This window comes from Capra hircus, chromosome 19 (assembly GCF_001704415.2).
Source record: "Capra hircus breed San Clemente chromosome 19, ASM170441v1, whole genome shotgun sequence".
In the NCBI taxonomy this organism is placed as follows: Eukaryota; Metazoa; Chordata; class Mammalia; order Artiodactyla; family Bovidae; genus Capra; species Capra hircus.
The window spans coordinates 57304910-57316308 of record NC_030826.1 but is presented as its reverse complement, the minus strand read 5'-3'; the positions used below and the strand labels follow the sequence as shown (position 1 = coordinate 57316308).

General features: G+C 56.1%; 1 protein-coding gene across 3 annotated transcripts in view; it reads left to right on the top strand.

The window, feature by feature from the left end:
* The window catches only part of COG1 (component of oligomeric golgi complex 1), a 12048-nt gene continuing 3452 nt past the window's right edge, over positions 2804–11399 (top strand). Inside the window, exons 1-9 of one of the 3 annotated variants that reach the window (XM_018063896.1) lie at positions 2804–3157; positions 4898–5142; positions 5292–5473; positions 5609–5779; positions 7847–8003; positions 8722–8932; positions 9305–10090; positions 10625–10771; positions 11233–11394. In XM_018063896.1, coding sequence (XP_017919385.1) covers positions 2843–3157; positions 4898–5142; positions 5292–5473; positions 5609–5779; positions 7847–8003; positions 8722–8932; positions 9305–10090; positions 10625–10771; positions 11233–11394 — 2376 coding nt within the window. In that variant the 5' untranslated portion in view covers positions 2804–2842. The remainder of the gene's footprint in view (positions 3158–4897; positions 5143–5291; positions 5474–5608; positions 5780–7846; positions 8004–8721; positions 8933–9304; positions 10091–10624; positions 10772–11232; positions 11395–11399) is intronic. The other 2 variants (XM_018063895.1, XM_018063894.1) reach the window with 2 other exon arrangements.

Genomic DNA, 11399 nt, shown 5'->3' with positions numbered 1-11399 from the left:
CAGTGCCTTGCCCAGTTGCTGGAGCTGAACTCCGAGCTCCGTGCCCACATCCTGGTTTTACTGGAACCACGAAGCAGGAGGCGGAGGAAGAAGAAAGCCTCACTGCCACATCCATGCAGAGGGGCTGGGAAAGGGGCCGTGGAGAGTGAAGAGTCCAACACACGGTTCCCGCAGCCCCTGGAGTCCCCCAGCGCCCAGGCAAGAAGCCGGCTTGGTGACAGCCTCTGCTGGGCTCTCGGATCTGCAAGCAGAAGAGCAACAGTGGCATCTTCAGGGCAGCCGGGGGAACTTGGCTGGGGAGGCAGAGAGAAGGCGTGCAGAAAGCCCTGCCTTTGGAACACACTCTGCTGCGATGTCAGCCTGCCCTTTCTCTACCTGAAATGACAGCTGTGTGCACCAGGGCCGCCCACCCCATGCCAACCCTGAGGCCCCCGCACCCAAGCTGACTGCTGACATTCCTCCCGCTTGCTGTTCCAAAGATGTCAGCCAAACTCTCATTTGTGGAGCCAGAAACTCAGAGGGTATAGGTCAGTTGGAGTCTCTAGGGCAAGCAACTGAAAGTGTTTTGATTTTGAAATATATCAATAAGACATTGGACTGCCCATAAAACCCCTGGGGAAGCTGGGGAACCCTGCTCAGCAAAGAGACAGGAACCAAGGAAAGTGAACCTTCAGAATCTAATCGAAACACAAGACACTGGGGAGGTCACCCCTGGCTGTCACTGGCAGCTGGATGTTACAGCTGGATTCAGTGTCTCTGCTGCCCCTGGAGAGTGGATGTTTGTAGGGGGCACCTCTGTCACCGCCAAAATGAAATCTCCCCGCTCCTTGACATCACTAGCTCTCCATCTAAAGTCCCAGGAGGGTTGTGTCTGATCGGCCAATCCCAGCTCAGCTGTGAGTGTAACAGAGAGATATTGCCAGACAGTGGTGATTCTCAAACACAGAAGAGAGATCCTGCGGGCGATGGGAAGGCAAGCAGCAGCAAGTGTCCCTACTGGATGGGGTTGCAGTGACAGCAAAGAGCAGACCTGCCACCAGGAAGCGCTTTGAGTTTGCGGGACGTTGCAAAAGAAAGTAGAGAAGGAAGTCAAAATTCTAGGTCTCAGTGCTTGTTCTGTCTCTGATTATGTGGCAGGAATAAATAAGCTTCTCTGGGGTTTTTGTCAGACATAGAATAATTATCCCTACCTCCGTTCCAGGGCTGAAGTGTACATGGGATCACGTTGTGGATGGACTTTTGACAGTTACACCGAGTAAATCCATTCTGGGTTTAAAGCCTCTTTGGGTCCTGTCAAATTCCCTAGGTTGCAGGGCTGCTGCTGCTGAGTCGCTTCAATCACGTCTGACTCTGTGCGATCCCATAGACGGCAGCCCACCAGGCTCCCCCGTCCCCGGGATTCTCCAGGCAAGAATGTTGGAGTGGGTTGCCATTGCCTTCTCCGAGGTGGCAGGGCTACGGTGAGGTAAACTAGAATACTATCTCTGTGCAGTTGCTAAGTCATGTCCCAACTCTGCAACCCCATGGACTGTATCCCACCAGGCGCCCCTGTCCATGTGATTCTCCAGGCAAGAATCCTGGAGTGGGTCGCCATTTCCTCCTCCAGGGAGAGTACTATAAAGGAATGGTTCAATTGACAGATTGAAATTTTTTGATGCCTGGGATTTGTCTCAAAATCATGGGGATGGTGGGAGGGAGAGGATGTGGGGTTGGGGCATTCATGAGGCTGACCATGACTGAGTAACAGTAAGACCCAGCTGGTGGACATACCAGTATCATTCTCTCTGCATTAATGTGCATATGAAATCTCCATTAATTTTTTTTTTTTTTTTGGCAAATGAAGGGTCTTGGAAACACTTAGAAGAAACAGGTCATACTCTCCAAATTTTATTATGAGTCAGTTAGGCGTCCTCCCCACCCCCACCCCACCCCTCCTCCCAGGCATCGTTTACTCAGGCATTTGAGTCTTTTCCTCACTGCCCACTACCCTCCTCGCCGCACTGGTGCCAATGTAAGGTTCTATCAGGGGAAACATCTTTGAAGGTACAACACTGGTTTGAAACCAAACCCAAAAACCCAAAAGAAATAACCGAGCAATGAAAACCAGAAGCAAACGAGCGCGCGCACACCCCTGCGCTCCGACCGCGTCCCTAGCATCTGTGAAGTTACTTTCCAATGAACGAAAACGGACTCCCAGGTCCCTCTTCCTAACATCGCATTCGGTGGATGCCCAGAGGAAACAACGAACAACAAGGACGCCCCAGAAAGCTGCAGGCTGAGAGCCAGGGATGGGGGTCCAGCGGTCAGCTCTGTGCGCCCACCCGGCTCCCAGCCCGACCGGGACACGGCGGCGGCCGGGGCCCCGGAGGAGAAGAGGGCCGACCCAGGGGAAGGGGACGGGCCAAGAGTGCCATCGACCCCTCGCCGGGGAAAGACCGCGATCCGGCGCCGCCGCGAGGGGCCTGGCGAGGGGACCCGAGCATCCCGAGGAGGGGTTACAATCAGACCGCCGGCGCTTGAGGACAATTAATCGCGACGGGGAAGCGCTGCACCAGTGCTAGGAGAGGCTTCAGACCCGAGTGAGGCTGCGCCCCAACACACCTGCGGGCTCAGCGACCCAACAGCCACACAGGCTCCGTTTTTAAAAAGTGCCGCCCAACCACTGAAAAAACACCAGTTTAAAAACAGTGCCGCCCATCACTGGCTCCGCCCCTCGGCCGCCCCGAACAAGCCCGGCCCCGCCCCCACCCACCGGGCGGAAGCGCTTCCGCCCTCAACCAAGATGGCCGCGGGGCGGCGCGGACGGGCGGAAGTGCCCTGCTGGGGCGCCGACGCGTCCATCATGGCGGCCGCGGCCGCCTCTCCGGCTCTGAAGAGGCTGGACCTCCGCGACCCCGCGGCGCTCTTCGAGACCCACGGCGCGGAGGAGATCCGCGGGCTGGAGCGCCAGGTGCGCGCCGAGATCGAGCACAAGAAGGAGGAGCTGCGGCAGATGGTGGGCGAGCGGTACCGCGACCTGATCGAGGCGGCCGACACCATCGGCCAGATGCGCCGCTGCGCCGCGGGGCTGGTGGACGCCGTGAGGGCCACCGACCAGTACTGCGCCCGCCTCCGCCGGGCCGGCTCGGCCGCGCCCCGGCCGCCGCGGGACCCGCAGGTCAGCCCCGCGCCCGTGCCCCGGCCCGGCGGGCCCGGCCCGGCGGGGAAGCGGGCGCCCCGGCCGGGGCCCTCCCGCCTCAGGAGGCGCCCCCGCCGCCCCCTGCCCCGCGGCCGGCGTGCGGCACTCCTGCCGCCCTCCCCGCGTTGCTGGCCGTTTCCCCGCGGCTCCTCGGGAGCCTCCCGGGCTCCAGGCCTCGCCTCCCTCACCTCAGTCCTGGGGTCGCCGGGCTTCCTTTCTCATGGAAACGCTGGGTGTTCAGCCCTGTTCCCTGTTTCCAGACATCGTTTCGGGAACAGAGTTCTCCCCTGCGTCGACCACCTCCCCTCCCCGCTCGTTCCTTCCTCCCGCCCCCCACCCCCACTTCACTCCCAGGAACAACTTCCAGGCTGCAAAGAGGCCTGCGACCCTTTGCAGCAGGTCGTTGGAGGGTAGCCACCAGTCCCCGGGCTCTCATCTTTTAATAGAGGAACAGGTTCATTTTAAGGAACTGAGGTGCTAAGGAACCAGGAAGATCCCACATGCCTCAGAGCAGCTAAGCCCCCTGCAGCATAACTGTTGAGCCTGTGCTCTTGAGTCCGCACACCCTAGAGCTGGGGCTCCACAGCAAGAGAAGCCACTTCAATGAGAGGCCTGCACACAAACTCCAGAGTAGCTCCCTCCCTCACCGCCCCCCCCTTCACCCCGCCACCCCCCACGCCCCCCTCACCCCCCCCACCCCCGCCCCCATGAGAATCGGTGGATTCAAAGGTCCCTGGAAGAAAGCAGTGGAAGGACAGGCAACCCTTGACCACCAGGCTGAGATACTCAGTTCAGTTCAGTCTCTCAGTCGCGTCTGACTTAGAACTGGGCAAACATAAGATCTAAATGACCTTTGAAGAATGTCATTTGACAGGAAGGGAAAAGGATAGATTGGAGGGGAGAGAGAAAGCACAGAGTGCAAGAGCAGGGTTTTCGGGTCCACTAAGGGTGAGATGACGATAACCTGCAGTGGAACCCGGGAAGTGACGGCAGGAACCTGGGTGCAGACGTGTCAGCAGAACCATCAGAAGGACATGGACTTCCTGGGATGTGGTGGTCTATGCAGACATGTTGAAGGAGGTCAGATGGCTATAATTTTTGGTAGGAAGATGAACCTCGTGTTAAATATAGTGATTATAGAATGAAAGAAAGTCCCAGGGGAAGTGTCCAGACACAGCAGAAGAGGCTCGATGGGCCGTGGTGAGGCCTGCATGGTCGCTGTGATCTGCATGGAGGTGACGCTTCAGGGAAGAGAACGGTGAAGAGACAGGACGGACTTAAGATGAGTAGAGGCATGAGGCTGGACCCAAATTCAGGGGACGGTCGGTGAAGAGGAACAGCCAGCAGCGAAGCCCACAAGGCAGTCAGCAGCAGGAGAAAGTGTAGGAAGCACGACCATCAAACGCAGCAAGGTCAAAAGCTCCCTGGAGGGGCGACACGTGGGCTCTGGGCCGAGACACCCCAGGGGTCCCTGATACCTGCCTGTGGAGTGACCAGATTTGGTTTGCCCCTCTGTGTGACAGGGCAAAGGTAGACCTGGTAGGAAAAACTTAACTCCAGTAATTCTGCTATACCAGCCTCGATGCCTTGCTGAGCGGCACCGAATCCAAGTTCCTGAAAGTTCCGTACCCCTGGACCCCCCCATACATCTCCCCTAGCCAGCCCCACGCTGACCTGGCTCTTGTTTGTCCTGACTCAGCTCTGTGCCTTTGCCTGCAGCCCCAGCAGCCATCCCAGGAGAAGTTCTACAGCATGGCTGCCCAGATCAAGCTTCTCCTGGAAATCCCGGAGAAGATCTGGAGCTCCATGGAGTCCTCGCGGTTTCTCCACGCCGCCCAGCTCTACCTGCTTTGCTGCTGCCTCCACAAGCTGCTGCAGCTGGAGTCTTCCAGTTCCCGACACAGCCCGGTCCTCTCCCGGTTCCCCATACTCATCCGGCAGGTGGCGGCCGCCAGCCACTTCCGGTAAGTGATCCGCCAGCAGGACCGTCTCTGGTGATGGCCGTGCTGCACCGCTCTGATTTTATGGAGCGTGTCTTCTCTCTTCTCATGTACTGGGGCTCTTCTCCGAAGATGTCAGAAGCTCCCTGTGACCTTTGCCATCATCTCTTTAGGTCAACCATCCTGCACGAGAGCAAGATGCTGCTCAAACGGCAAGCCGTGTCCGACCAGGCTGTGGCAGAGGCCCTGTGCTCTGTCATGCTCTTGGAAGAGAGTTCTCCGCGCCAAGCCCTGACAGACTTCCTGTTGGCCAGAAAGGCAGCAATCCAGAAACTTCTCAACCAGCCTCACCACGGTGGGCGTGGCTTCTCTCCTAGATGTGGGCCTCTGGTGTGGGAATGGAGCAGGATGAGCTGAGGGAGTCCAGAGGGCTCTCTGTTTCTAACTTTACCGAAGGACACTGCTAAAAGAAGGTGGTTTCTTCTCACAGGTGCTGGTATCAAGGCGCAGATTTGCTCGCTGGTGGAGCTGCTGGCCACCACTCTGAGCCAAGCGCACGCTCTCTTCTACACTTTACCAGAGGGGCTGCTGCCAGACCCCTCGCTGCCGTGTGGCCTGCTCTTCTCCACGCTGGACAGCATCACCAGCCAGCACCCTAGCGGTGAGCTCTTAGCCAGCCTCTTCTATTGCCTGGTTCATTCGTTTATTGGGCACCTGCCAGCTGCTGTGCTGGGCCCTGGGCATACCACAGTGGATTGGACAGATACGGACCCACTTTCATGGAGGTCACAGTCTAGTGGTGGAGGCAGATGTTGAACTCACAAATCCACAGTATCTGCTTAATATCAATCCTGGTCATTGCTCTCCAGGCTGAGTGCAGCTTGACTTGGTAGCAGTGAATGGAGGGACCAAAGTCAGGGTATTTAATTGCCCTGCAGCATGTGGGATCTTGTTCCCCAGCCAGGGATTGAACCCGTGTCCCCTGCATCGCAAGGCAGATTCTTAACCACTGGACCGCCAGGGAAGCCAGGACAGGATATTTAAACTGAAACCTGAAGGTTGAGTAAGAGGCAAAGAAGAGAGTTCCAGGCAAAAAGGAAGAGCAGGTGCAAAGGTCCTGAGGCCAGGAGGATGTTTGAACGTGAGGACGTGAAAGGAAGCGGGGGCAGTGGTGGGAGGGGAGGAGCGTGAGGAGGTGCGTGGCCGGTTTCTCTCGTGACCAGTGAACAAATGCTTTTATTTGGTGGCATTTGTCCTAGCTGGAATTAGATGCACGTGGCTTTTACGTGGCAGTGGTTCCCCGTGGGTTGGAGCGGATGCTGAGAGCTCACTTGAGAGGCTGTCACCACGAACCAGGTGACAGGTGGTGGGGGCAGTAGAGATGGAGCTGACTGGACAACGCGGACGTGTGTTTAGGAGGTGGTTGTTGAGGGATTGGCTGTGGAGGGAGTGGAAGGGAGGTGTCCGCGTTTACTGGAAAAGGAGACTGTTCTGGGTGGAGTACAGTTGACGCACAGCGTTGTGCTCATTTCTGGTGTATAGCACAGTGACTCGAACATTGCTGTTCAAGTTCTGTTACAGTTTATTGTAAGATAGTGAATACAGTTCGCTGTGCTATTAGTAGGGCCTTGTTTATCTATTTTATATATAGCAGTTTATATCTGCTAATCCCAAACTCCTAACTTTCCCCCCTCTTTTCCCCCTTGGTAACCGTAAGTTTGTTTTCTATAAGTTCATTTGATAATTTTTTTAAAGTTCCACTCTGAGTGATATCATCCGATGTTTGTCTTTCTCTTTCTGACTTGCTTCAATTTGTGTGATCATCCCTAGGTCCGTCTGTGTTGCTGAAAATGGCATGACTTCATCTCTATGCCCAAGTAGTGTTCCATTGTATATACAGAGCACACCTTTATCCATTCCTATGTCAGTGGATGTTTAGGTTGCTTCCGTGTCTTGACTGCTGTGAACAGCGATGCAGTGAACATTGGGGTCCATATATCATTTCAGATTATGGTTTTGTCCAGATGTGCACCCAGGAGTGTGATTGCTGAATCTCATGGTAGCTTTATTTTTAGTTTTTTAAGGAACCTCCACACTGTTCTCCGTGGTGGCCACGTTCCCACCGACAGAGTAGGAGGGTTCAAAAAGGAGTTGGCTTAAAAGGGCCGATGATGACTTTACTTTTGAAAACCTTGCCTTGGAAACAGCTGAGACCTTGGAATGGGACTAGAGAGGACGGGCGACTGTGGGTCCAGAACAGAGCAGTGAGTGGTCCGGCGAGAGACACACCCACCGTGCATCCGCATGGCTGTTGTTTGAGGCCTTGGAGGTGGATGATGTCATCAGTAGGAGGAGCTGGTGGCGGAGGACCGGCCTCAGGAGAGTCCAGAATCCGAGACGAGAAAAAGGAAGAAGGGAAGAGGGCAGAATGTGGTGGCAGACAGACGTGTGTCAGTTGGTCTCATCTATCCTGCTCTGTCTTTGAGCTCAGCGACTGCTTTTAAAATGCGAGGATGACACAGCCCTTTTTTCCTCCTCTCCTTCCCCTTCTGTGCCACGCTCCCTCCCAGATGAGGGGGCCCCTGGACATACTCTACTTTTCTTTCTCCCCGTTTCCGGGGTCCAGTCTGGCTGCCCCTAGAGAAAGACTGGGTGACTTTTGGAAACCCCTCCCAGGTCCTGTGTTGACTTCCCGGTGACGCCCCCGCCTTGGTCCTCGTCTCCCCAGGAAAAGGTGTTGGTGTTCTGCAGGACGAGATGAAGCTGTGCAGCTGGTTCAAGCACCTGCCCGCGCCCGTTGTCGAGTTCCAGCCAGCTCTCCGGACGCTGGCGCATCCCATCAGCCAGGAGTACCTGAAGGACACGCTGCAGAAGTGGATCCACGTGTGAGCAGCTCCCGGGGCAGCGGGAACCTCCAGCACCACCGCCTCGCATGGCCATGGGGAAGCGGGAAGGGCTGGCCCCCCATTCAGCCACCTCCCACCGCCCTCACTGCCGCTAGCCACCTCTGGGAGAACCAAGAAGGAATGTTTGTTTCAACATACTGTGTGGAGGATTTTAAACCCCCTGAGTCCTGCCACTCCTATGCTTTTATTTAGAGCAGTTGTGGTTTTTTAACTGACGTCTAATCTACAGTGTGGTGTCAGTTTCAAGGGTACAGTAACATAAGTCAGTTATGCCAATTCTGATTTCCGAATTCTGAAAATCATGTTCAGATTCTTTTCCATTATAGGCTACATGTACTGCGTATAGTTGCCTGTGCAATACTAGGTTACTCTTGTTTACCTGTTTCCTGTACAGTACTGTGTATATGTTAATGTCAAATTCTTTGAAGTCATGCTCTGGGGCTCTAGACTTCCTTGGAGACAGGCCTGTCCAGGGAATAAGGGTCGGCCTGGTGAAGGGGCTGGAGGCGCCACCTCCCATCCAGCCAGAAATGCTATTTATATATACATATATATATTTTTATAAACATGCTGAGACATACAGACATTTATATTTATATAGTAGGACTCAGTTAAGAGGTTTTCAAGTAGAGCCCAGCTCTTTTTCTTAACAAAGGTGAGGAGACTATGAAGCCCCAGAGAAATGCTTCTGTTGCAGGTGTAATGAAGACATCAGAAACGGGATCAGCAGCCTGCTGATGTACGTGACAAGCACGAAGGGGCTGGCGGGGATCCGGGATGCAGTCTGGGGGTTACTCGCCAACGAGTCGATCCACCACAGCTGGGATGTGGTCTGCCGGCGGCTCCTGGACAAGCCGCTCTTGTTCTGGGAGGACCTGATGCAACAGCTGTTCCTTGACCGGCTGCAGGTGAGGTGGGAAGTCCACGGCCAGCTGCCTGCTGGCCAGTCCTGCCCGGTGCCACCTTTTGACTATCTGGGTAGATTCCCACCACTTCCTATAAGTACATTCTTTCCCTGCCAACTTATGCCCTGGGTGACTCTTCTGAATAATGAGCTGTAAAAATGAGCAGAGTCTGCTGCTGCATAAGAGGCCAGGCCCCGTCGGGCGGCTGGGGACGCGTCCGCCCCCATCAGTGACGACGCACCCCTCTGCCACCGCCGGGCCGTTTCTCTGAGCGTCGGGGAGAACACAACGCTGGGGTCGTCTGCCACTCAGTGCTCTAGGTTGAGATTTCCTGGAAGCAAGTGGGATTCGAACTCTTCTCCCGTTCTCTTTCAGACTCTGACCAAAGAAGGCTTCGATTCCATTTCCAGTGGTTCCAAGGAGCTCCTCATTTCAGCCTTGCGGGAACTTGAAGGCAGCGGCGCGGCTTCAGGCAGGCACCTCCACTCCGAGCACAACATGGCTGTCTTCCTGTGGTCCGAGAGCCCCGGCGACCTGCCCCCTGATGCCGCCTGGGTCAGCGTGGCCAGCCGGGCTCCGTTTCAGGGCAGCGGGCTCTCCATGAAGGCACAGGCTGTTAGCCCTTGTGTGCAGAGCTTCTGCTCTGCCCTGGATTCTAAACTGAAGGTGAAACTGGAGGACCTCCTGGCCTACCTCCCCTCTGGTGACCCGTCGCCCCGCCAGGACACCTCCTCCATGGCAGCTGAGAGCTGCGCCTTCGACAGATTCGCAGACGCGGAGACCGTGCAGGAGACGCTGCGGACACACTCCACGGCCTGCATCCAGGACATCGCGGACTGCATCCAGGCAGAGCTGCAGAGCATCGAACAGGCTATTCAAGGGCAGCAGGACGTGCTCGATGGGGCCAAGCTGCACTCCGCCCTCTTCATGGCCCGACTATGCCAGTCCCTGGGGGAGCTGTGTCCCCACCTGAAGCAGTGCATCCTAGGAAGATCGGGGAGCCCTGAGAAGCCCGCCCAGGACTCCCGGGCTCTGAAGAAACAGGGGAAGGGGAAGGCGCAGGAGGTCCTCCCTACACAGGCCAGGTGGCAGGACGTGAAAGAGCTCCTCCTGCAGCAGAGCGTGACGGGCTACCGGGTTTGGGGCTCGGCGGTCGTGAGGGTGAGTGACACGTCAGCGCGCTCCTTCCGTGCCTGCCAGGCTTCCTTCCCCACCTTGTCCCTCTGTCATAGTCCAGGCTGGCCAAGCTCAGCAAGGCCTTTTAATAGTAAGGGAATAACCATTCTTGTTTCACAGTTGCTTTATTTCTGCCAGAGAGCTCAAGTGTAAAAACTGCCTATTTATTTTAGCCTAGATTTTGGAGACTGAAACACTGGATTTTTTTTTTTTTCCTTTGAGCTGATGAGAATGAAAGACTTTCTTCCTGGACAAGGGTCTCTGTTCTCTGATCTTCAACATAAATATAATCCCTGTCGCCTCCACTGGGGTCTTCAGAGGGGTCTCCTGTGTAGCGTAGTTGGCAGGCAGACCCCACCGCTGGTATCAGCAGTTGGTCAGAAGGAAGTGATCTCGGCCACTCGCCATCCGCAGGCAACCTGTGCAGCAGAAGCTGGCCGCACAATCACTCAAGTAGTTTGACGCAAACTCAACAGAGGCTCTGAGTGGTCTGTATGGATATCTGGGTTTCATCACCAGGTTCTGGCCCATGGATTCGCCCAGTCATTACTTGTAGACGATGCTGGCTCCGTCCTGGCCACCGCCACCAGCTGGGAGGAACTGGAAATCCAGGAGGAAGCGGAGTCTGGCAGCAGCATCACGTCCAAGATCCGACTCCCTGTACAGGTGAGCAGGGGCCACCACAAGGGGCCTGTGAACCAAAAGGGGGAAAGCCTGCTTTGTGGGAAGGAGCGGCTTTAGGAAGGATCATCCAAATGCGGCTCCTGAGGAAGAACGGATAGTATGCGCGCCTTTCTCCTGTGGGGCAAAGTGGGCGGACGGCCAAGCCCGTGGACGGTGTGAGCAGCCCATTCAGCTCCTCTCCTGTTGTAGCACAGACTCTGTGCTAGAAAACAGCTTGCCCTGCAGTGGACTGCAGCGGCGAGCAGCGTGGCGGGTCAAGCCCAGGGCACCAGGGGAATGAGGGCAGACGCCACTCGGGCCTGTCCACTGGTCTGCTCTGAGGGGGCGGACTGGCCGGGTCGGAGTCCCGAAGCAGAAGCCTTGTTAGGCTCCTGGAGCCCACTCTCCGCACGTCTCATTCAATCAGTGCAAGTCGGCAACTCAGCATTCCTTTGTCCCTCTAGCCGTCCTGGTATGTCCAGTCCTTCCTGTTTAGCTTGTGCCAGGAAATCAATCGGGTTGGAGGCCATGCCTTGCCAAAGGTGACCCTGCAGGAGATGCTGAAAAGCTGCCTGGGTCAAGTAGTTGCCGCCTACGAGAAGCTCTCAGAAGCCAAGCAGCTGAAGGTAGG